Here is a 26,374-nt window from a genome sequence, read left to right as displayed (position 1 = left end):
GGGGAGGGGAGGGGCTGCGGCCGGCCCGGCCCTCGGCGGGATTCCCTGCGGCGCAGCCTCTGGCTCCCAGTTGCTCTTCAGCTTCGGCCGCTGCCCCCTCCCCTCCACGCCACAGTAAGTATGATGTCTCTGCCCACCTTTTATCTGCCCGCCCGGCCTTATCTAGTACATTGCCGTCCTGCGCCCGCGTACATGAGGGATCCCCGTGGAAGCAACTTTCCTTAAGGCCCCCTCCCACCCCAGCCCGGTTCCCGCCTTCCTCTCGCTACGGGAGCCCTGGGCCCTTCAGGCCGCCCCAAGGGTCTCTGAGCCGCTATGGGACTTGCTGGTCTCTTTCAAGGAAAGACTTTGTCATCCCGTTATGCCTTGAGAGTGCCAACCTAGGCACTTACCGCGGCCATATACTTAGCTCTCCCGGGGCCCTGCCGCTCTGTGGACACGCCAGGAAGAATCAGCTACTTTGGCCCCTCACCTCCCGAGACCTCAAATGCTCTCCTGCGACAATCTGAGGAATTGGGGCTCATGGGTGAACCTAAAGACTATCCTTCCCTTCGCCGTTTTCTTTCCTCTTCCTTCTCTTCTTTCAGTAAGTCTAGCTCGTTGGAGACACTCTCCTTCGGTTCTATCCTTATTCTTCGCGTATCCTAGTCCTTAGAAACTTAGCTTCCCGGAATCGGCGCAATGCAATGGGTTTCCAAGATTAGTAATGGGTTGGCCGTTCAAATTTTCACTACTTCAGGGTCCCCAACCTCTGCAGATCTTAGTTCAACTTTTCTTCTCCAGAGGGAACCCGGCCCTTACAACTTGGGGGGAGGGGGGAGGAGTAAGATGCGTGGAGGTGTAATAGTTAGTTCTCTCTTGTCATTGCTTTTCGGTCCCCGTCCTCCGAAAGGAAAAAAAAAAGTGCTGAGAAAAGAATTTGTCTTTTGATTTAAGATATTTGCCCAGTGTTAATTAGAAGTGAGTCCGAAAACGCTGTACACGGGTTACAGCCACCACCCGATCAGGAACTCTTGCTTTTCTTGAGAAATGGAATTCCTGGCTAATAGGGAGTAGGATAAGAGTTGAAGAGGAGGTATTGAAAATTAGCCACGTAGAAAACTGTATTCAGCCAGGCCTTACAGTGCCCCGATCTCTGAGCCTATTTCACAGTTTTCGAGGGAGCCGGGTATATCGCCTCTAGTGTCAGTCAAGTTATCTGGGAAGTATGGAGGGGATAATATAGCGAACTAGTCAAGCTAAATGAAAACTGAATCTTCCACTGGTGTTCCTAATCTGGCTAAGGCTTCTCCGGGATAAAATAGAATGCTTCTGCCAGAGGCCAAGGAAGGAAGCAGAGAGAATATTCAAACGCAGAGGGCAGGTGTAATTTGGGAAGCGGTGGGGCATTTGAGGGAAGAGGGTGATTTTAGGATACATAGAAAAGCTCTGGGTCCATAAACAAAAAAGACCAAGTTGATGGTCTTGTTTCTCTTTTTCATCTCCTTCCAGGTAACATCCTTTCCTGACAACATCTGGATACCAGTCGCTCTAAGTCGACCCAGATAGCCAGCCAGATAAGGGAGAGAAAATCATCACTGGGGGAAAATACGACCGAATTTTAACGCTTGTTCCTTTCGCCTCGGCACCTGGTTCCTGCTGTGCCCCTGAGCTTCCAATTTTAATCACACCTCCAATTGCCCCTTTCTGGACTAGGAACTACGAGGCCTACTTAGAGATGTACCAAAGTTTGGCCCTTGCTTCGAACCCCGGCCAAGCACCCTATGCCCACGACTCCAGTAGCTTCCTACACTCTCCAGCGGCCAGTTCCCCTGTATATGTGCCCACGACTCGGGTGCCTTCCATGCTCCCTACAATGCCGTACCTGGCAGGCTGTGAGGCTGCACATCAGAGCCATCCGCTGGGCAGTCACCCGAGTTGGGCCCAGGCAAGTGGAGAGGCCTCGGCCTTTAACCCTGGCAGTCCCCATCCACCATCTGGTTTCTCCTACTCTCACAGCCCTCCTGGAGGCAGCAGCGGGGGACGGGATGGAAGCTACCAGAGCCCCCTGCTCCTGGGCAGTGGCACCAGGGAGCAGTACACCAACTCGTTAGTGCGCTCAGTCAGCGGATCCTATTCCAACGCCTACCCAGCCTATGTAAGCCCGGACATGGCCCCTTCCTGGACTGCCGGCCACTTCGAAAGCAGCGTTCTACACAGCCTACAAAGCCGCCAAGCCGGCCTTCCAGGCCGAAGGTCCACCTTTGGTGAGTTCTTTTCTCCTTCACCCAGCTGGTACCCCTCACCATTTTTTCTGTGCCTCCACTCTGTATTCTTAGTCATTCTATTTGTGAATTCCCCCGCCACATCTCCAAGACCCAACCAGATCTTGTCCCCCTTGCTCCTGGGTGAAATGGGGAGGATGGGAAGAACAGAATGGCAGGGTGGGGAGTAGTTGAGAGGATAGAAGGAGGAAACTTGTTTTTCTTCTTTATCCTTATTTTGGAACAAATTATATTTTAATTTTTCCGAAGAGACAAGTCTTGGTCACCTGCTCACATTTTCTGAAATGTCTTACTGCCTGAGGTCAGGTTCAGAAATTCACAATTAGTCTAGAGGAGTTCTCATCTGCACCCTTCACCCCCAGTCTCTAGGGGATTAGATCCCAGTGTCTTTAAGATATGAGGTTTCCCTTGAATCTTTGCCCTTAAGAGGAAAGAGGGAGGATTAGGATAAAGATAACTTCTTTCAGAGATAGGCACTTTACCCTTTCTACTCTACTCTAATCCCAAAATCTCAGGGGTTTCTGAGAGTGGCACATATTCTCAACTGTTAGCTTTGCTTATACAAGGAAGTGTGCAAATGTTATTGTAAACCAATTAAGAGGTTCATTTTTCATTATATTGAAACACTCTCATCCCAATTACAACAAAAACATGCAAAAGAAAAAAAAAAACCAAAAAACTTTCCCCAAAAAACTCCCTTACCATCAATAAGAGGAATTTCCAGGTGAAATGCCCCCAAAATTATTCTGATCGACCTTTACAGCCATGCCAGGCATAACCTATAGGCCACCTCATAGGACTGGGGATCTGAGGAATGGGAGGAAGGAGTTTTTTGCCTAGAAGAAGCTATGGCCTAGCTTTTAGCAAGAAAACTCCTTTCAAAAGTGTGTAAGCTCCAAGTTTCCCATATGAGCCTTTCAACCAAAGCCAACCTCTCTGGGATCATTTTCTTTTCCCTCACCTGTGCTCAGTGACTCCATCCTCTGAGCTGAAAAGCCAGTGTTTAAGCCAAAGGAGTATATTTATAGGCTTTTAACATTTAAGTAATTTTTTTTAGGGAAATTAGTTTATATCTGAATAGACTTTTGGTTTCCTAATTCAGCTTTTTTCCAAACAATTCCCAAATTGCCTTGTTCTCCCCCTTCTAAGGAGATAATGAAACTCAATCAGGCAGTGGTCAATAAAAGCTACTTGAGCTGAGGGCCATTTTAGCCTATTCTTTTAAGTCACTCTCCCCCCCTTACACACACACACACTCACACACTCACACTGGCACAGTCACAGATACTCTCCTGTCACCCTTTTGCTAAGGTGTTTCTTCTTCCTCTGTGGTGTTTAAGACCCTTTCTGCAATTGTCAAAGTTCCTCCTTTTCTTCTCTCTTCTGTTTCCCTTCCTCCTTCCTTCCTCTTCTCTCCTTCTTCCTCTCCCTCACCTTATTCTATTTTCCTATGTCTTTTTCAGACACTTTCCCTTCTCTCCTTTTCCCTCTTCATATTTAATACTCAGTCTCCTCTCCCTCCCCCTCACTGCTTTCTTGCATCTAAATTTACTTTCCCATTCTCGATATTGACAACTATCCTGTCAATCTTCTCCCACCTCTCCTGTTCCTTCATCCCTCCCCTCCACTGTCCTGTCTCTTCCAGTTCTTTCCTATATTAAATCCCCAATTCCTCCCCCTCCAAACTTTGTTTTGCTTTGAAAAGCACTTCAAACCCTCAGCAGTTATCTCCTTCCCTGCCACCCCCCCCCCCCACACTCTATGACTGGGCTCCGAGGAGCTTATCTCTACTGAGAACAAAGTCACTCAGAGGAGAGAGTGTGAGGCCTCTGCCTTCTCTACTTCTCCTCCCCCACAATTGCAGAACTCTCAACTTAAGTAGGAAAAATATTCTGTCCCTTCTTCCTCAGTCATAGACCGGGTTTACATCTCAATTAAATGGATCATTTAGATACATCCATTTCCAAAACCCAAAGAATCATCTAAAAAAAAACCCCACAGTTTGCCTGAAAGTTAGCAAAACTTTCCATTTTCCTTCTGATTTGTGCTATATGGGTTACTCTGAAGATTCGGGATAGAAGGAAATGTGAGTTTGGGGGTACCGGGAATATATTAATGGCGAAACTTCTGGCTTAAGAGTCAGAAGATGAAAAGCTTTCTTGGCCTCGCACTCACTAACCTGCACTAGTCTCGAGATGAATCTGACATTCCATAATGGATCACCTATTGATTTGGGCACCTTACACCAAAAATTCCAAGTGCTTTTCCTGCTCTCCTCGAAGAATGAACTTCTCGAGAACTAGAAAGATTCTCAGTCAACTACAAGGAAAAGGGGGCAATTGGTCAGGGAAATTGCAAATCTCCTTTATCTGGAGGAGTATCAATCAGCCCGGAACTAGTTTACCTTTAAACTCCTTCTTTGCCCTTGGTTGCGAGCTACTTTCTTAATGCAACCACAAGCTTTAGAATAGGAAGAGATCTTAAAACATAAAATGTCAAGAGCTGAAATGGACTTAAAAATACAGAATGCAGAGTTGGAAGTGACCTTAGAACATTTGTTGCTAGAGCTGGAAAAAAAGAAACTTAAAGAAGAGACCTAACATATCCTAATCAAAACACTTCGTTGCACGGATGGGGAAATGGAGGTGCAGAAGAAGAAAAGTGGCTTGCCCAAGGTCACATATGTAATAAGTAGCCAATATTGAAGACTACAGCATACTGTGCTTTGAATAATTAGATCATCACTGAGTTTAACTTTCTTGGTGTTTATTAACATCCCCTTCTTTGAGGGATGTTTACTGAAGGGATTCGGGAGATGCCTCGGAACTAAATAAATTTTTCAAAAGGAAGTAATCTAACTCTAAGAATTTATGCATGTGGCCTCTAGCTACTTCTAGCAAAAAGACAAAATGGAGTAGACTAACCCCCGGACACTCTCACTCTCCGCTCTGTCTTGGTCCTAGGTCTAGGGTCTCTGGTCCCGGGTCCAGTCTTGCCTCCTCCCCCCACGCCCTAGCCCCCGGCCTGGCGCAGTTCCTCTGTCGGTCCTTGGCAGCCCAGTCCGAGGTGTGATTGATCCTGCGTCACCTCCCCCCTGCTCACCTCCCCCCCAAACAGCCCTAGCGCCCGCGGCCCCCACACACATTCCATCCGTCTTGGCCCAGCCTGCGCGTCGCCACCAGTCAAAGCCCCCAAAGGTTTGATGGAAATCAGGGAAGCCCCCAAGTCGGCCCCCAATCCCTCCCACACCCACCCACTCACCCACCCCCGCCTTTAATCGCCTTACAATAACATCGCTTTTGAGCCCTGTTTAGACAACCCGGCCAGCGGGCCAGTCTGTCCGCCGTGCGGGCCTCAAAGCCCAGTCGGCCCGTGGGACGCGCGGAGGCCAAGGGCTGGGCTTAGATAGTCAGGGCCCCGGCCTTGGGAGAAAAGCAGGCAAAAACTGCAACATTAACACCCCAAGCTGGGGGAAGGGAGAAGCGCGGAGGTAGAGGGAAGAAGGACTCAGAGGAAGACCAGAGAAAGGATGCGTGAGAACAAGGAATAAAATCAAACTTCTTAACTCAAAAAATCCAGGAAGATTAAATTGAAAAGAAAACAGGGAGACCTGGCTAGACTTTGGTCAGCAGATTGATGCTAACGTCCATTATCCCCTCTTCATTCCTGTACTCCCCAGCACCTCGTGGTGAGAGTCTTCTCGAGCCCTTTCTATATTTCCCATGACCAAGACGTAGTGGAAGGGGCAAAGATGCTTAGCCATATGAACTGGGGAAGAAAAGACTAATTCCAGGAAAAAGCAGGGAAAGATCTGCGTCCCAGTGGTTTTCTGCTGCTCTAGACATTCCTTCCCTAAAAGATAGAAAGAAAGCGGGTAGTGGATACTTTCCGGGACATTACAGATCACATAGAACCAGGGTTTCTGGGAGTTCCGTTTTCCAATCTCCATTCTAATACGCACTGCCAGACTGGTTATCCAAGATGTAATGGTAGATCTTGGACAAGTCATTTTTACTTCTAGGGGTCTCAGCACTTCGAGATTGTAAAATGAGGTCCTTGAAATACTTGACTTTTCAGTGCCTTTCAGCTCTAGATTCTGTACTTTGGAAAGTTAGTTTGGGATTCCATCAAGAAGGTGGACATAATGGCACTGAATTTTATGTCTCACTTCTCTGTTCCTTATGTTTAAACGTGAAGTCACAAACCTGAAGCCAAGGCTTATGAAGCCGAGGCTTCTGACTCTTAGGATTCAAGTTTGTTGCAATTTTTTTTCGTTGTTATTATTTACACACAATACATTGATGTTTCCTTATTCCTTTCCAATGAAAAACTTCAAAACCTATCATTCCCTATACGCTTCCCTATCTATATCTCCTTCATAATAATAATAATTAAAATTTTAAAAAATTAAAAAGGCTGGCAATAAGGTCAGTCAGTCTTCTGTCCCTGGGGATAGAGGATTTAGATGTGGGGAGACATTCGGGGGAGGAAAGAGCACTGAATTTTTAAGTCGGAAAATGGATCTGATATTGAATCCTGGCTTTGCATTAATTGAGTAATCTTAGCTTAGTCGCTTTACCTCTCTATTCTCAATTTCCCCATCTGCAAAAAAGTCCGTCCTAGCTCTAAATACTCTACTACAGAGGGAAGGACGAACTCGGCTCTGCATATGCAGCGTTCCCCCTTCTCCTCAGACGAACCCTGAAATCCTTTCGTCTCTCAGTTTCAGAATTCCTGGAAGAGTTCCCCGGTGAGGGCCGTGAGTGCGTTAATTGTGGTGCCATGTCCACGCCGCTGTGGAGGCGAGACGGCACAGGCCACTACCTCTGCAACGCCTGTGGCCTCTACCACAAAATGAATGGCATCAACCGGCCGCTCATCAAGCCCCAGAAGAGGCTGGTAAGTCAGAGTCTGGGAAGTTGGTCACGTCCGGCTGTTAAAGCCAAGCACTGTTCTTTCTATCTGGGAGAGAGTCTGTGTCCACCCTAGGGCTAGGAACACAGGGTATCGTGCGAATAAGGCTAACAAAAGCAGTATTTTTCTATGTCCTTAAATTACCTGGAATCTGCTTTGTCCCGGAGATCCTGAATTGAAACAGAAGGAGAAGTCTCGAAAGAGGGGAGTGGAGAAGGTAGAGGGAAGGTGCGGGGAGGAGGGTACCGGAGAGATGCTGCATCTGCAAAACAGGGTTAGCAACTAGGTAAGCTTTCTGTCCAACCCTACGGACTCGGGGGCAGAAATGGTGAGCTAGGGTTGACCTTTGGGGATGGGGGAGGTTTGTGTTAAAGTATTTCCTCCTCTGATACCCCCACTATCACCATCACCACCACCATCTTAGCAAAATAGCTTAGCAGAGAACTATATTCAAGTGAAGGGATGCTGGATGGGACCTAAGAGATCAAATAGTAGTAGTCCAGTTCCCTCATTTTATAGATAAGGAAACTGAGATTTAAGGATGTTGATTAGCTTTCCTGGGATCACACAGAAAAAAAGGATAAAAGGCGAGATTTGATCGCAGGTTCTCTGATTGCCCTTTCTGCTGCCCAAAGTTTGGTTTCTGTTCAGGCAGAGAAATTCTTGCCCATTAAAATAGGCGATTTTTCTTTTTGATTTTTTCCCATTCGATTTAAGGCAAATGGATTTAAGATTTAACATGTCAGTACCTCTTCCCTCGCCTCTCTCCCGCTCCTTGCGGCTTTCAGACTAAAGTCTAATTGAGCGAGTTCAGGGTTTCCTCCCCCTTTTATTTGACTTCTTGCACTTTCAAGTTGACCAGTTCAGAATAGACTAACCGGCAGAACTGTTATCGGAGACAGTAATTCAGGACTTTTAAAGCTCTGCTGAGTTTGAGGCAGGATGCTCACAGCTGCCAACACCTTTGAGCCTGTCCCAGCCGCTGAGTATAGCTTTTTAGAAAATTTCTGTTTGGCTGATCCACCCACTTTCCCCTTTGGAAGGATGTGTGTATGTGTGTGTATGTACACATACACACATATATACGTACATACATACATATATGCTACTTTTAAATACTTTTTCCTACCAATATGAAGTTTCTCTTTCTGGATTTTGGCCGAGGACCATAAGAATAGGTGCTTTAGGAAATATATTGGAACAAAATCATAAAGCTCTAAGAGGAGGATGCCCAGCTAGAATTATGATTCAGTAAGTGGTTCTAAACAGACCAGTGTAGGCTTCCTCCGAAAGCAAATTCTCTGAAGAAAAAGGGAGAGCAACCTGATGTTATCCATACCAGAAAAGACTATAAACTCTAAAAATATAAACCCAGAGTTAGAAGCCATATTTGATATTTTAATTAAGATATTCAAATCCTTTTCTGCCATTTTTTTCTTGATTTCAGAAAGAATCTAGCTAGTGTGGTGCAAAAATAAACAAACAAATAAATAAAATTGGACATTTTTGATACATGTGGCAAGTTTTACACTCCTTGAATATAACAACTAAGGAACAGTCCTCATTGTGACTTATACCTGCCAAAAAAACTATTTCTTAGGCTCTTGCAGAAAAAATGTAAAAGTATTTTTCCCAAGAAAGAGGAGAATATTTCTTAGAACCATAACTAAACATAAAAATAACTGAGAAACACCCCAAGTCCTCCTACAGAGTTTAAGTTACTGGCAGGTTCCCCCTGCCTCCCTTTCTCTCCCCAAAATGAAAACCAAATGAGGTGATTTTCTAATTTCTTTAGTAATAAGCCATTTAATGGTATTAGATTTCTGCTTCTCCCTCCACCCCCATCCCAATCATTCAATCTATTGGTAAGGATATATGCCCTTAAATAGAAGCCCCAGAGCAAGTGGATGAATTTTCCTTTTTAAATTTGGAATGGATTATTTATCTTGGTTTCAATCTAATTTTTAATTTTTTTTGAAATGTTTAGACCCTCTTGAGAGTATGGAGAATTTAGGGGATCTGGGCACAGAAAACAGAAATTGTCCTAAATTTCTGATTGGTAAACATTTATCATTGACCAGGGATTTTAGAGGGATAAGGAAGCTGGTTGATTTTTTGAGTTTTCCACAGTCTAAGATATGGTTACCTTTGGAATTGGGTTGGGCTGAATCTAAAGTAGTTTCTCTTGTGTAGGACTTGGGACTAGATCCTCTTTTTATGGCAGTTTATGAGTTGGCTCGATGGTTTGGGAGTAGTCATCTATCTACTTCATCTTTAGAATTCATTTTAGACATTTCCACAATTCAATCAAGTGTGTGTACACTTTTCTTATGGGGTGTTGAGTCCAATGTGTTCAAATCCTCCTCTAAGATCAAATAGTCAAGTTTAATGCTTGCTCCCATAAATTAAGAATTTAACACATTTATATTTATATATTTTACATTAACAGTAAATATAAAGGAGGAATATAAAAATGAGTATTTAACTGAAAAAATATTTATTTTAGTCTTTATCACTATCATGAGGATCAGTTGAGAAAATATATGTAAAGTACATTGCAAGCTTTCTAATTGACTTCCTACAGTATAGATATGACCATTTCTCTCTCTGTCTGTCCTTCTGTCTCTATCTCTATCTCTGTCTCTGTCTCTGTCTCTCTCTCTCTTTCTCTCTCTCTCTCTCTCTCTGTCTCTCTCTCTCTCTCTCACACACACACACACACACACACACATACACACACACTCCAGTGGTTCCCTATCAGCTCCATTATCAGAAATAAAATCCTTTTGAGATTAACAGTTCTTCTTAATTTGGTTCCCTCTTACTTTTCCAATTTTCTTACATTTTATAACTCTCTTTGCTCCCTCCTCCCCAATCTCACCACCACATACATATTCTAGATCGTCAAGTAACTCAGGTCTCCTTACTGTTTTTCAAACAAGATACTCTACCTCCTGGCATTTGTTCTGGCTGTCCCCCAGGTTTAGAATTGGGAGACATTTTCTTCTCTGTCTCCAAGCTTCCCTGCCTTCCTTTCAAGCCTTAGCTAAATTAGCAAGTTCTACAAAAAGTTGTTATTGATCTCCCTTGTTGCCAGTGTTTTCCCTCTGCTGTTTATTTCTAAATTATTCTGCATATATCTTTTCTTTACACAGTTTGTATGCTCTTCTCTCCCCCATTAGACATTAAGTGTAAGCACTTAAGCAAGAGGGATCAGAATTAAGAATACCTTGGCAAAAAAGATAAGTTATATCAATTGGTTCACTGCATTTTTTTAATTCATAAGGCAGAGAAAATAGAGATAAGATAAAAATGTTTGTTTCAAATTAATATTTTAGTAAGAAAAATTTTATGTCAATTAATGAGCCTGGTCCTCCTAGTATTAATAAACACTTGAAAATGGATTATTAAGTACTTACTATGTATTAAGATTTGTGTTAAATACTAGGGTATAAATTCAAGGAAAAAGATAGTAAAGGCCTTCAGGAGCCTAAGGCAGGAATAGGAAGGGTACCCTGGAGGTATCCAGAGTATGAGGCTCAAAAATAGTCAGAAGAGGTGCTTAAACCCTTTCCCAATATGGAGGTCTCACCTCAGAGAGAGAGGGATTTTACAAGATGAGAAGGCCATAAGAACTAAGGGAAATTCCAAGGTGAGAAGGGATTGGAGGCATAGTGTCAAAGTCAGAAACCATGCCATGAGCTGAATGAAGGAAAATATTTTAATTTATGTCTTTAAACTAAGATTTATCACTTGACTACTGGTATTGGTGATAGCAATTATAGTACAGGTAATGATAATTTACTGATACTTTATGATTTTAGTGAAAATAGTACTTCAGTAATACTCAATAGCAACTGGTTACAGCAACTCTTGAAGAGAATTAAATTATACTTGCTAAATTATAAAAGGATTAGGAGCTCTGTTGGTGGAAGAACTCATACACTGGGATTACAGATCTTTAATGTCTCAATGTACTAATATAGAATGTCTCCAAAGACCTAGTATCATAACAATTTGATGTTAAACATTAAAACTTAAGCTTTAAGAATTAAAACTGAGACTTTTGGGATGCTCTAGGGTAGAATATCATTAAACCAAATTTGGTTTGATTTTTTAAAATCTATTTTGAATTATCATCTAGTCTACCAGCTGATTTTGTTTGAAAATAATTAAACGGTAAAAATCCAGTTACTTCCAAGTCTTTTTATATTTTGTTATTTTTTTTTACATTTTTCATTTTATTTTGGTAGTAATAACTGACTTTATACAAGTGTCCCAAAAATTCTGGTTATGTTTTCAGCTTTAATAGCTTAGCACTGCACCAAGAGAAAGGAATAAACATTTTTCAAGTGCTGCTCTATTCCAGGCACTGTGCTATAAGATTTTTACAAATATTAGCTCATTTTATCCTTTTAACAACCCTGGGAAATGGGTATTAATATTATCTTCACTTTATAGTCGAGGAAAATGAGATAGACAGAGGTTAAGTGATTTGTCCAGAATCACACAACTAAAGATTATCTGAACTCAAGACTTCCTGATTCTGGATCCAGCACTTCTTTCACTTAGGTATCTAAAAACTTTGGGGATACTCTTCCTTTAAAACATTTAAAGCAAGTTGCAGTCATCTTATTATTAAATCTCACAAAATCTTATTAAGAGGGTATTAAGGTGTGATTATTCCCACTTTTCAGATGAAGAAACTGAGACTCAGAGAGGTTAGATGACTTATCTATGATCACAAAGCTAGTAATTCTTTGATGAAATTTTACTAAATTATTACAATACTTGTAGCAATATCAGGTTTGAAATTAAGGCTATTGGGATACTCACCTAAGGAATATTTTCACTATCACCCTGAAGAAAAACAAATAAGTCTAATGTTCTGGATCAGAGAGTAAGGTTAGAAAATTTAGAAGAGTGCTCTCAGGTGATACATTTAAGTAGTGTCTATACAGATTTCCAAATTAACCATTTGACTGAAGCTGGCAATCAGTTTGATCCAATAAGTCCAATTTTTAAATTTCAAATTTTTAAAAATTGAATTAACTGTTGGTACTAGAATTCTATAGACTTTACTATTAAAATAATTTCAGGGAGTGAGGGAAACTTTGACTGGGGATTGGGGATGGCTTGATGTAGACAATAGGTGGCTAGACTTAAGGCCAAGAAGACCTAGGCTTTTTTTCTCTGACAATTGAAAGGCAAGTTATTTAATCTTTATGGGCTTCATTTTCATTATTTCTTGGTGATACCAATGCCTAGACTTACCTTAATGGAGAAAATTCAGATAAAAGTATACACACACACACACACACACACACACGTTATATATGCACACACATATACACATATATGCATACACACATACCTACACATATATGCACACATACATATGTGTTTATATACCTACATACATGCTACATACATACATATGTGTTGCATGTGTTGTGTTCATGTACACACATGTGTATATATACATGCGTGTATATACACATAGATATCAGCTATTTCTTCTCTAAATCTACTAAAATCTCTCAGTAAAATCTTTTCATTGGTGAAGGGAAGGGTCAATGTCCTGCAGAAAAGCTTTTTTTAAATTGTATTTTGAGAACATGGGTCTTAAAGATTGGGGCGGGGGGGAGGGAATTTCAAAATTGGGAGAGGTCAAGTGGTCTAACCTTCTCATTTTATGGAGGAAGGTGAGGTTCATATAGAGGGCAATTGATATACCCGTGTCACACAATAAGTCAGAGAGACAGAGAATAAAACTTTAGAATCCAGACATCATGACTTTTGAAGCATTTGAATCTTCTATAGTACCATCTTTGGAGGGGAGGAGGGTGGGACTCTGCTCTGGGAATGGGGGGAGGGGTCACCATATTTGTGCCACAGTTAGTATGAAAATTCAGTCAACTTCAGCCCTAAATAATCAACTTTAAATCAGAACTCCTGAATTCAAATAAGCCAACCTTCCCCAGTAGCCTTTGCATGTGCCCCATGATTTATTTACTACTTTTAGAAGAATGTATGTAAATGTCAATGTTATACACTAAATAAAAATTTCCCTTTGACCACATACTTTTAAAGATCTTGAATTAGATGCAGAGATTCTGCCTAACATTTCTGGCCAGCAAAAAGAAAAAACCCAGTAGTTGTTATTTAATAACATGGAGGAACATTTTGGTGTTTTTTAGAAACAAATGGGATGGGGATGATTTCTTAGATAGAATGATTTTCTGTTTTTCATTGTGTGAGAATGTGATAGAATGTTTATTTTATTTATGATTGAACCCAGGAATTTAGGTATTAAAGGTAAATTAGTGAATTATTTTCTGATCATTGCTAGCTTCCTTTTCCATGTGTGGCAAAAGATTCCTGAATTTTTTCCTCTTCTTTCTCATCCCATCCAATGCCAGCCTTCAAGAATATAAAGAAAGGGTCTTCCCCTCCTTACTATGGTAGCTCCAGGTTTCTCTCTTCTTTCTCACTCAATAGCTTCCCAGTCTACCTTTCTAAGATCCTGGGGTCTCCCTTCTGACCTGTTATGTAACAGCAGGAATTTAACTTTATTTTTTCATTTCTATTCCTACAAGGCCCTCACTTTAAGTTCCAGACTTTCCTGTATCAGAAGCCACAAGCTGCATTTAATATGTGGTCTTCCAATTATGGAGTTAGTGAGATGATCCTCAACACTAAAACTTTAAAATCCACAATTAAAGAAGCAAAAGGAGAGACCACTAATCAAACTTAGCATTTCCTAGATTCAAGTCTCAGAATCTCTCAAACAGGTAAAGAGTACTGTAAGTGGAGGCAGGAGGAATAGTAAAGGACAATTTTGGTGTTATAGTTACATTTTTTAAGCTCAAAGATACCTCAGTGTATCTTTGGGTAAAATAAAATCACTCAATTTGTATGTAAGGAGAAGAATTTTGGTTCAACCTTTTTTTCAAGGTTATGATCAAAGCATCCATGGCATTGAAGATGCTTCTTCTTGACATCCACATTTTTAAAAAATATCTCTAAGCTTTTGGACTTAGTTTGGAATTTCATAGCTCTGAGCCAGGCACATCCCAACCACATTGCCAAGTTTAAAGCCAAGCAAAAATGTGATCACATCAATGTTAATGGTAGCCATTAATCAGTCAAAAAACATTTATTAACTGCCTACTATGTGCCAAGCACTGTTCTAAGTACTGAGGTTATCAGCAATAATTGTCTTGCCTCATAACAATTATTGAAGTCTTCCAGTCCTCAACTTCTCCAACCTGCCAACCCCAACAGCAGTTCTAAAGACAAACCTAAAGACAAAGTGTATTCATCTCACTAATTCATTCATGTATGCATGCATGTTTGAGTTTATTTCCCCTCCCCCCCTGCCATCAAACATTCATTCATTGCCTGTTGTATTCAGAGCCCTATGCTAATTATTGGAGGAGTGACAAAGTTTAAATAAGACAGGGTCCCCGGTCTTATGAAGATCATTCTCCAATAGTAGGCTCTGGGTACAGATAGCTCTAACATGCCTTATTATATAAATGTCATAGAGAGAGGGCAATCTGAAGGGATAGATCATCACTGACTAGGGCCATTTCACTGGGCTCTGCAGTGGAAATTCTCACACTAAAAAACTGATCTCCTCACCTAACAAGGATGTCTTCAGATGTGTTCTTGGGATGTATCTATCACTTTGTGGAAAGAAATAGGCTCCAGATTTCTCTGCACTAATTTGACTGCACTATCTGTATTTTTAATGACTCATAAGTTCCCTACAAATTTCTATAATATAGTTATTATAACTGGAGTTCTGATTTCTGTGATTACAACTAGAATAGCCACTCTACTATCTTTGCAAGTGTTATTAAAAGGAAAGTACTTAAAGGTCATAGTCTTTGAAGAGATATCCCACTGAATCATAGGGGGCATGTTCACCATTCTATAAAAATAAACCATTTTTTCTTCTCTTTCTCATGAGTATTTCACTGGGGAAAGACTCCATTTGTTCATTCATTCATGAATAAGCTGGTGACTTGGTAAAGAGAGCACTGGATCTGGAATTAAGAAGATCTGAGTGCAAATTCAAGTTTAGAGACTAAGGAAATATCTTAACGTCTCTCTGCCTCACTGTCCTTATCTGTAAAATCGAGATAATAATAGCACCTCCATCCCAGAATTATTGTGAGGATCGTATGAGATTATATTTGTAAAACACTTTGCAAACTGTATAGTACAATAGAAATAATCCCTATTGAAACAGCCATGATACAGCTGATATCATTTATTTTTATTGTGCTACTGCTGATCCATGTGTCAAGAAAAGAGGATCACCCTCTCTGGTTCCAATAAAGAAACTGGGACTGGGACCTATGACTGTCTCAGGCTATTGCATCCCAGTTTAGGAAAGACCTGTGGTAATTATCCTTGAGCAATTCTGGCACTGGCAATGAACAGTACCCCAATGCATCAGAGATACCCTAAAATCATCTTTCATGTTACATAAAAAATACAGGAAATAATTCAGATGCATTCAGTTGAATTGGAAAGGGAATTAAGTGCTTTGGTAGCTCACTGATTGATATGTCTGGTAGCTTCCTTTTTTAATGACTTGTTTTTATTAGTTAGATTTTAAGGTCAGATGTTTTTAGATGTGTTTATGACATAGCCCTCTAAATTTTAGTATCAGTAGGCAAAGTCCCCATGGCCACACCCTAGTTATGGTTCTGCCTCAGCTAAATGAACCAAAGGCCCTGAGCCCTCTCATTTCTTCAGTAATACATTTGTGTTTGAATAATCACGGGAACTCCGAGAAAGCTAACTTAAATAAGAGTAGTAAGCTATTAATAATTGCCCATAATTGTCCAGTTACAGATATTTATTCTGAAAGATAGAGAACATCCACAGTCCCTATTCCATGTTTTTAGAATGGAAGAACTTTTCTGTGTTGGGTTCATCTAGTACTGGGGCATGAGAGAATGCTGTAATATATAGCCCAAAGGGTTTTCTAGTTTATCACTTGTTCATGATTATGATATTTCCTCCATCAAAAAAAGGGTGTTCTAGAGGAGAGATCAGAGTAGCAGATGTCTCAACTCCCCTTATAGCTGGTCTTAAAGAAGTTTTACTTCCAAAATCTTATTCCAAAATCAGATCCCAGAAATGAAGAAGAGACCCTCCTACAATAACTGCAGTAGAGGGATATGCTATGTGAAGTCATTCCTAGCTAAGACCCCTTTCTTCATCAGTGTTCTGATGTGAGATCCCTCAGTTTCTTTAGTGAGGCAGAATCTCCTCACCTAACCACACAGCCACAAACAGCTGCATATAGATGCTCAAGGCGGTATCACAGAAGGTTGCCTCTCATAGTGAACACTCTAAGTTTTAATGGGATTTTGGTGGTTTATCAGTTACACATGGTTTGGGGAGAGGGTACTATCGGATTGCTTGCTACATTAAAAAAAATTAACATTTGAGTACAGCATTGAAGGCAACAGCTTCTTAGGTAAGGTCATCATGTGAAAAGGGGGCTCCAAAAGAGGGGAAGTTGGCCCAGAAGCCCTGCCTTTGGAGAAAGCTGCTGGCAAATTCAAAATAACATTATGCTATTTGTCCTTCAGTGAGCAAAATTGTAGCCTTGGCAGTAGTTCCCGCCTCCCTCAGGATGATGAATCCCAGCAGAGAAAACAAAAATAGGTTGGAACTAGGCCTTTTAGTCCAAGGGTGATGATACCTCCTGAATTTATTCAGCATCTACAACTTATAATTTTATTACAAAGGACACTCCCAGATTTTCATTGACTTCAGAGTTAAAAGAACATTTCTCTCTCAATCCTTATGACTAAGAGAATTCCCGTCAGAAATTCATAGATCTATTTCAAATGAAAAAAACCTACCAATGAAGAATTCTTTCAATTTTTCAGTCTAATGATTCATATACTTTGGTATTGTGTAACACAAGCCCAGTACAATGTTAACTTGTTATTTTTTTTTTATTTTGACTTAGTAATGTTCATTGTGTCTCAAGTAGTGATACACTATGTACTTTAGAGCAACAGAATATCGTTTCTTTAAAAAAAAAAAAAAAAAAAACTTCTCCCCTAACTGGGAGCATAATGTAATTTTTTAAAAATCATATTTTTTCAGTATCCTTACAACACTGTGAAATAAGTTGGCAGTGTATACACATACACACACATATGCATATGTATATATATATATATATATACACACTTATATATATATATATACATATAATTGTGCTCATTTTGTACAGACAGTGAATGTGGTGTGGTATAAAGGAGATTTAGTTGAGATCACAGTTGTATTCCAGAGTAAACTTTGTCTTTGGGGCAAAATAATTCACTTCTCTGTACCTCAGTTTTCTCGTCAGTCAAATGGAAAAATAGTACTTTCTTTTTCTACCTAGACAGTCAGATAGAGGTGAAGAAAGGAATGAAAAGAATGTTAAGTGCTTTAAAAAGCGAGAGAGAGAGCCAAGATAATTAATTATATTTACTAATTTACTCTCTGCTGGGGAAAGGGAAAGAATAAGTATTTAACATGCATATTATGTTGTCAGGTACTGTGCTAAGCCCTTTTTACAAATATTATCTCATTTGATCCTAACAACAGCCCTGTGAGATAGATACTACTATCATTCCTATTTAAAACTAAGGAAATTGAGTTAAACAGAGGTTAAGTATCTTGTCCAGGGTCATACAGCTAGTAACTATCTGAGGCTGGATTTGAACTCATCTTCCTGATTCCAGGTCCAACATTTCATCTACTGTACCACCTAAGTGCCTCTTTGGGATGAGCATCCTTGGATCTAAAATATATTTAATAGCATATCCCTCTGGTTTTTCACACACACACATACACACAAATATACGAACACTACCAACAATTCACAACTCTTGAATGTTGGATTTTGTTTTGTTTTATTTTTAATAACTGTTATAACACACTAAAATGAAAATATTCCTGAACTAGAAGTCAGGAAAGCTGGTTCCTAGTTCTAGTTCTGCTGAGTCATTAGGAAAATCACTACATTCCTTACCCATAAAATGAGAATACTATTATAACACTCTGACCATTATCACTATTACTGATGATGATGATAAGTATTCTCTTCTTTATGAAATTACTTTGCACAGCTTTTTTATGAATTTGTGCATATATTGTACTCCCTTTCCACCAACAGGATATAATCTCCTTGAAGGCGGGAATCTTTTTCTTTTTGTCATTGTCAACAACAAGCACAATACCTTGCAATACCAAGTATTTTATAAATGTTGGCAGTACTGCTTAATTTAATTCAGTGATTATAGTGATTACAGCACCACTCATCTGTTTCACAAGGCTGTTGTAAAGATAGTGGATAAATGCACTTTTAATTTAATTCAACAAATGTGTACTAAAGGGCATGGTAGCATGGAGTAGTGATTAGAGAGCAAGCTTCAATCAGTAAGACCTGGATTTTCTGATCCTTTCTTGGACTGATTAGATAACCCTGAGCATGTCTCTGAAACTCTCAGTGCCCCCAGACAAGTCTATAAAAGCTATAAATTGTGAAGCCTGAATTGATCTACATTGTTAGAGGAATTTTCCTCTCTGGGAATTTTTTACCTGCCATGCATGAAATCTCAGGTACAGACCACATTCAATATTAGCTCTGTTCTAGAGCTCTGAGAACAAAAAAAAGATGCCATCTCTTCCCTCAGAGAGCTTATATTCTATTAAAATAAATTGAAAATGTGTAAAGTAAAAAGAACTATTGAAATGAGATGATATTAGAACCAAGGCTTACTATACAGTAGGAGTTAAAAGGAGTCTCCTAAAGCATCATCTAGTCTAACCACTTTCTTTTACAGAAAGTTGAAGTTCAGAAACAGGAAGTGACATACAGAACAGAGAATGGACCTCACTTTTCCTAACTCTTCACCTAGTGTTCTCTCCTTATTGCATGTTGTTTTGGTTTTTGTTGTTACACAAGCAAGAAAATTTAAATCCTTTTCTGAGGAAAGTAGATATTTCTCACCTTCCTTTTTTCAAACCTAAACCTCGGTCTCAAAAACATTAAAACCTTCTTTCACTCCTCTTTTCTTGTTATTTTTGAGATGTAAAACTGCCCTGTGTACAGTTAACTAGAACGGAACCTTCCATTTGCCTTCCTGAAGTACTCTCATCTTTACCAGGCTCCTGGCCTTCCTATTTCCTTCCTCTTCAGTCCATTTATCATTTGACCCTGGGGGCTGGTTTGATGTGGCGTCAGTCTGGAAAAGTAAACAGGGATAGAATTCTTATAAGCATGCTTCATTTCTCTCCCAGACACTGGGATAGGCCTGGGGAACCCAAGAGGAGGAAGCATTCTGGGATGAGTTTTATGGATTTTTTTTTTTGGTTGGAACTGAAGAATATCACTCCAACACCTAAGTGGAAAGATAGCTCACACTCTGCAATGTGACTCAGAGATACATGGACACTCATTCCAGGCTCCCATTAACATTGCTCGGATGCCTTTGGTCCCCAGACATTAATAGGAAACACCCCAAGTGCTGGAGTTGACAGGTGAAGGCTAGAGAAAGAGCTGGCAGCCCCATCAATGTGGGAATAGGGGAAAGAAAGAGTTTTGTTGTTCTTGTTAGAATCATAAAGCGTCAGAACTGAGAGAATTTTTACAGACATCTAGTCTCACCCTTGTCATTTTAAAAATGAGAAAACTGGAGCCCAGAGAGTGACTCATTCAATGCCACTGACTAGAGGAGTAGAGCAGAAATAAAACTCAAAAAACTTCCCAAAGGATATACACCTTGAAATAAGCCTTGAAAAACAGTGCAGGGATGACAGGGGATATGGAGGTGGAAAGAAAAGGGGAAAGGAAAGAATCTCAAATTCTTTAATCTTTCGTTTGTCTTTTGATGTCACTCCTAAGTGATTTGGTGGCATAAGTTCAAGAATATCCGAGTTTGAATTCTGACTCAGATACTTACATTTTATCTTCCTCAACCTCAATTTCCTGTTCTGTAAAATGAAGAAAATATAGCACCTGTGTCAGAATTGTTGTGTACGATAATATATGTAAACTGCATTGCAAGCCTCAAAGAGAACTTTTTTCCAAGAATGAACTGAAGTACCTTGAGCACTTAAATATTATGGCAGGTTGTGTGGTCACAGAAGATAGATCTGACCAGTCCTGTAGACAACCCACCTATCATCAGGCCACATCACCAGGTCACTGGACTAGAATTGGAGGTTTCTTGCTGAGATTGTCCTCAAAGAAGGCTATCAATTCTTCACATCCTCCTCCTTCCAGAAGAGGATACTATACTCTCTCTCTCTCTCTCTCTCTCTCTCTCTCTCTCTCTCTCGCTCTCGCTCTCGCTCTCGCTCTCGCTCTCGCTCTCGCTCTCGCTTTCTCACTCTCGCTCTCTGTCTGTGTGTGTGTGTGAGTCTCTCTCTCTCTCTCTCTCTCTCTCTCTCTCTCTCTCTCATGCACACACACACTCACTCATTCACACTTTTCTTGGTCATACATTCCAGTTTCTCAAAATCTTTTTGCTAGAAAATTCACCCCAAATGCCTTCCTGATTCTCTATTTTTATAATTGCTAGGAAATCAACATAGGAACCTTTGGAAAGGGAGTGGGGTTTGGACCCTAACACTCATTTGAATGTCTCTGGTTCCAGTCAGTTCCAGGCACTTAAGGGCCCTCCCTGCCTCAAACCCTCCCCACCCCACTTCTCTCTGTTATGAAATATGAATGTGACAGCCAGAACCCATACATTCTCAAACAGAGAGGCATTAGGAATCTGGCCAGGTTTATCAACTTTAATGAAAGGGCTCTGGGTATGAGAGTGATCTCAGACACAGGCTATGCCTTTCATCAGCCCTTTATCTCTCCCTTGACCCCTTCCAACATTTTCTTCTCCTAGGAAAAAGTCATGAAGCACTGAAGTCCAATGGGCAACAAAAGCCCTCTTGCTGCAATCAAGCTCACCCTATTTTTCTTTCTCCTGTTTAGTCCTCAACTCGACGGGCTGGACTTTGCTGCACTAATTGCCACACAACCAATACCACCCTGTGGAGAAGAAATGCAGAAGGGGAGCCAGTGTGCAATGCCTGTGGACTCTATATGAAGCTTCATGGGGTAAGTGGGGCCTTGGGACCAGAACATGGTTAAGGGAAAGTGTGAAAATGGAGAAGAAATAAGTCTTCTGTGCCCTGCAGAGTCTTTGATTCCTATCCAATGACTCTCCAAAACCAAAAGCCTCTTAAAGACCTTCCCACTCATTTCAGAAAGACTCCCATTACAGCCTTCAGAAGAATGAGTGAAAGGATGTCTTTGGTTCCTTAATAATCACGGTCTATTGGGTCTTCCGATACTGTCAAAGTCTAGTCTGAGGTTATCTGGGGTAAAAACTATTTTTCCTATAATACTAAGTTAATTGTCTCTTGACATCTTCTATTTTCTGTCTATGTAACAGTGTGAGGCCAGCTTTTCTTCACATACTTTAACCATAACAATATATTGAAACAGACTGAATGCACAAGCAGATGTGAGAACAAAACTTCTTTTAAGCTAGACATTAAAGAGATGTGAAAAAGAAATATGTAGAAGAATGCCACTTCTTTGTTTTATTTTGGAAAATAGTGATTTTTCTAAAACATGTTTTTTCTGTTAACATGCAATAGATTATGAATTTTAAATGAATTAATAAATGAATGTTTTAAACACTCATAAGTAATAATTATAGTATGGGATAGATAGATATGTCCTACATTTAAAAAAAAGAAGTTCTGACATCCTTAATAATATTTAAAAGTAGAAAAAGTTCCTGAGACCAAAAAAAATTGAGAAATGTCAATTTAATCTAACAAATAGAGAAATCGAGACCCAGAAAGGAAAAATGACTTGCTGTCCTTTAAAGTCAATTCATACATCTGTTCTTCATCAACAAATATTTGCCAACCACATATTGTGGCCCGCTATAAGAGAAACATATCAAAGAGAAGGTAAAGTTTTGTGATAAAAACAAGAAAAGTCTTTTAGAAAGATATATTAACTTGTTGGGGGCAGAGATTTGATTTTGTGTTTATATGCCCAGTGTTTAACACGGGCTTGATACATGTATTTAATGAGTTTTCATTAAAAAAACTTACAGTGTGTGCTCTCAGGAAGCTCGCATTTTGAGACTTACATACTGAGCAGCCTATAAACTAGGATGCAGTGTTGATGCTAGAGTACTGAATTATGTGACTCCAGAGAACAGTGTAGCAAGAGAAGAGTGGGAGTGAGTGGAGAAGGCTTCTTGGAGAAATGAGAGAGGAAGTAAATCCTAATTATAAATGATGAAAAGAGGCCTATGATGAGGGGGAAATGGAGAGAAACCAAACCACCACAGTTGTGGGAAGGACATATGCTCAAGCAGGACTAAAGAACTAGACTAAGGCAAGGCGGTCCCCTCTCTCCCTGAGAACTAAAAGCAGGATACTGGGGGCCTCAAAACAAAACAGAACCCATTATCTTTCCCCAAACTCCTCTCCTCTATCTCATTTCCCTTTATTTTTTGTTCTTTTTTTCTGACAAGACAATTGAGGTTAAATGATTGCCCAGGATTACAAAATTATGAAATGTTAGGTATCTAAAGTCAGACTTAAACTCAGGTCCTCCTGACTCCAGAGCCAGTGCTTTATCCACTCCACCATCTAGCTGCCTCACTTATCTTCACTTTGGAGGGTATCACTATCCTCCCAGCCACCTAGGCTCACAGCCTCAAAGTCATCCTCAATTTCTTATTCTTTGTTTCCCTCCCCCTATAAATGATCAATTGTAAAGTTTTGTCATTTCTACCTAGATAACATTTCTCAAACATGCCCCCACTTTTTCCCACTGACATTTCCCACAACCTTGATTCAGGTTCTTATCACCTCACATCTAGACTATTGAAATAGCTTACTCATTGGTCTCCCTGCCTTAAGTCTTTCCCTGGTCCAATTCATTTCCCATTCAGCTATGATCTTTCTGAAGTGCAAGTTTGACCATGTTACCATCTCCATTCAATAAACTCTAATGGCTCCCTATCACTTCCAAGATCTTTGGCTTTTAAAGTCAAGCCTGGCTCCTTCCTACTTTTCAGAAGTCTTCTTATCTCTTACCTTCCACACTCTTTAATCCAGAAACACTGACCTGCTTGTACCTCAAACACGCTTCATTTTCTGAATCTAGATACTTTCATTTGCTATCCCCAATGTTTGAAAATATCTCCCTCCTCATCTCTGTCTTCTGACTTCCTCAGCTTCCTTTATATCTCACCTAAAGTCTCATCTTTTACAAGAAGCTTTTCCCAGATCTCCTTAATCTTAGTATGTTTCCTCTAAGATTCACTCCCTCCCCCAATTTATTCTGTCTATATTTTTTGGTACAAGGTTGTATATTGTTTTCCCCATTAGACCATGAGCTGCTTGAAAAGAGGAACCAGGTGTTTTAAAAAATGGTATATTGTACATGCTCAAGAAAGGATTCTTGTTATTGACTGATCTCTCTGTGCTCCTATTAAGGTACCTCGTCCCCTTGCCATGAAGAAGGAAAGCATCCAGACAAGGAAACGGAAGCCCAAAAACATTGCCAAAGCCAAGAGCTCCACAGGTACTCATGGCTTAAGCCACCATTTAAAGGAGCTGAGATGGACCATCTTTAATATTCTGAGGAGGAAGCTCCTGTACTGTGGGAGTGGGGATGGGCTGAGGGAAGTATGTAGAGAAGAGAATAGGCTCAGTGTACAGGACAGAGGCTCAGCTCCAGGCCAAATCTCTTATGCTCTATCCCACATTAGGGGTTCTTTAGAGATTGTGTTTTTCCAAGTAGGGAGAGTTAGGCAAAATATGTGACTGCCTATCCCAAATGAAAAAAGTATCATCAAGAGCCAAATATTTCTTGACCTATCTGAAGTGTCATTATTAGAGCTTCATTTTTTACTTTTTTATTTTTGGAATAATCATTTTTCTCTTAAAATGCATATACCTTGGGAAAAGTAACTCACTTAATCTTTAAAACTTCAGTAGAAATGAGATTTTTCTGAGTCCAGAACCAGATATAGACTCTTAGGACAAAGAAGTTTAAAGCCAGGAAAGGAGAGAGTGCAGGGACCCCCAGAAAAAAGCATCACAATCAATTCTATTCTGGAATAGCAGAAGTGGGGAAGGTAGGAGAGAAATAAGGTAAGATGGAAAGAAGTTGGACAAGGCTTACAAACGCAAGGATCTGTAGTCTAGTACTCAGACAGTTATGTGAGAGATGAAAGTCTAAAAGAAAAAATATATATAGAATTTGGACAAGTCACTTAATCTCTCTGTGGCTCAACTTATCCTAGAGAAAGAAAATTTACTAGTTACATCTTACATACAAATCATAACTATCTCTTCCCAGGATCAACAGCCTCAACCACAAATTCCCCATCTTCCATCACCAACTCTGAGAGCACTGCCACTTTAAAACCTGAGCCAAACATGACATCCCCTCAGTATCCAGGGCAGACCATCACCTCCCAGGTAAGACCAGATAGGGATAAGAGGCACAGGGGGACCAGACCAGAGCAATCAGGGGTAAAACTTCATAGGGCAATCAGGTTCCCCAAGAGCTCTCTCTGAAGTGAAGTATAAAGGGAAGAGTGAGGGCAACTTTCATAGGGAGAGGGCACAGGGAAGAGCTCTCCAAAATGGCTCTTTTGTGGAGGGTCATGCCTACTTAGAAGTGGGCAAAAGGAATGACCTAATAACCCTCTTCAGCCACAGGTTGGCTAATCCAGCATAAGTGTAAACTTGAATTGAGCACAGTGCCTTCTGTACCTCTCCAACCTTAAACCCAGCCCAGGTCATATTCCCTTTATTCCAATTATTTCCCAGAAGCAGGGTGTGGTAGAGATGGGAAGTGGCAAGAGACAGGGTGAGGATGAAATGCAAAATAGACATATCCCTGAATTTATTATCTCTATTAACCATAATGTGGCTTATGGCCAGATACCTCTCCCACTCATCACCATTCAAAGAGGACCCCAGTATTAATTCACTGTCATGATTTTGTAGATTCCTATGCTCTTATCTTTTTAGTCTTCACCTTTTCAGGTTTAAAACCTCAAACTCTTAATTTGTCTCCACTATGGCCCTGTCCTTTTTCACCCAATTGTAAAGCATTCTGGGAACCTTCACCATAAGTGGTAGCAAATTTATATATGATGGAACCATTGTCTCAAAGGAAGCATGAGTCATGATCCAGCCTTTGGGGACCAGGTTTGGCACCAAATCAGAATCCCAACTCAAAAAAAGGGTAGAGCTGTTCCCAGAACCATATTCCTGGATCTCCCATGCACACTTCTTATTTCCTCAGCAGGGTCCTAGCCCAGCAGAAGATCCCCTGGGCCCCAGCCACTCGGAGTTCAAGTTCGAGCCTGAGGATTATACTTTCCCATCCTCTGTGACTTCCCAGTCAGGACTCAGCGTGCCCCTCCGCCAGGACTCATGGTGTGCCCTTGCCTTGGCTTAAATCCCCGGGTTCCCTGGAAACATCTTTTTTGGACCAACCTTCCTACCTGTCCCTCTGATGGATGACAGAGAGGCCAGATGAGAGCCAATGACCTGACAATTTGCTTATGCACCAGCCCAGCAAGAGACTGAGAGATCCGGGATACCTGGCTGCCTTCTGCGTTCACCACTCACCCTGTTTGGTTCTATCAAGTTTAACTCAGCAGGAGCAAATTGGACATTCCTCCTGGGAGCAGGAGGGATAGATTTCTTTGTGAAGACCCTATACTGTCCCTCAATGCTGGCACAAACGTTCCTAAATCATATGTTTATTCCCAATGATTTCTTCCTCCTCTGACTACTTGGAGTGCAATTTGTCCCATTTCTCAATAAAGACTGATTATGTGTCACCACCTAATTTAATGTTTTTGTAAACAAACTAGCCATCAATTTATCTAAAAACACAACCTGTTACTTTAAAATTTTACTGTCTTATATTGAAAACAGTCATCTCTAGAGTGTTAGCTTCTGAAGCATGTATGTGCTCACCCTGAAAAGTCACTAGAGATGCAGGCATTGCTCATATTGTCCTACTTCCAAAGGATTTTTATAAAAATGATGAGCAGCACAGCCAAACACGCCTAAAGAATTTGAAGAAATAAAAACTTTGAAATCCA

General features: G+C 40.5%; 1 protein-coding gene across 3 annotated transcripts; it reads left to right on the top strand.

Moving 5' to 3' along the window:
• On the top strand, positions 1-26,374 carry GATA5 (GATA binding protein 5). 3 transcript variants are annotated; one of them, XM_051976709.1, is made up of 7 exons: positions 1-114; positions 1,492-2,246; positions 6,988-7,163; positions 21,202-21,327; positions 23,739-23,826; positions 24,607-24,728; positions 25,567-26,374. In XM_051976709.1, the coding sequence occupies exons 2-7, from the start codon at positions 1,718-1,720 to the stop codon at positions 25,717-25,719; spliced, it is 1,194 nt and encodes a 397-aa protein (XP_051832669.1). In that variant the 5' UTR covers positions 1-114; positions 1,492-1,717; the 3' UTR covers positions 25,720-26,374. The 3 variants fall into 3 exon arrangements, with proteins under 3 accessions (XP_051832669.1, XP_051832667.1, XP_051832668.1); XM_051976707.1 differs by having other exon boundaries at positions 25,564-26,374; XM_051976708.1 differs by lacking the exon at positions 1-114 and adding an exon at positions 205-586 and having other exon boundaries at positions 25,564-26,374.

The sequence above is a fragment of the Antechinus flavipes genome, chromosome 2 (assembly GCF_016432865.1).
Source record: "Antechinus flavipes isolate AdamAnt ecotype Samford, QLD, Australia chromosome 2, AdamAnt_v2, whole genome shotgun sequence".
Lineage (NCBI taxonomy): Eukaryota > Metazoa > Chordata > Mammalia > Dasyuromorphia > Dasyuridae > Antechinus > Antechinus flavipes.
This window is presented reverse-complemented; position numbering and strand designations above follow the sequence as displayed.

Excerpts from the sequence above, each read along its gene's own strand:
- GATA5 (XM_051976707.1), top strand. The coding sequence starts at position 1,718 with ATGTACCAAAGTTTGGCCCTTGCTTCGAACCCCGGCCAAGCACCCTAT. Across the intron at positions 23,827-24,606 it reads CAAAGCCAAGAGCTCCACAG|GATCAACAGCCTCAACCACA; the intron begins GTACTCATGGCT and ends ATCTCTTCCCAG. Across the intron at positions 24,729-25,563 it reads GGCAGACCATCACCTCCCAG|CAGGGTCCTAGCCCAGCAGA; the intron begins GTAAGACCAGAT and ends TTATTTCCTCAG.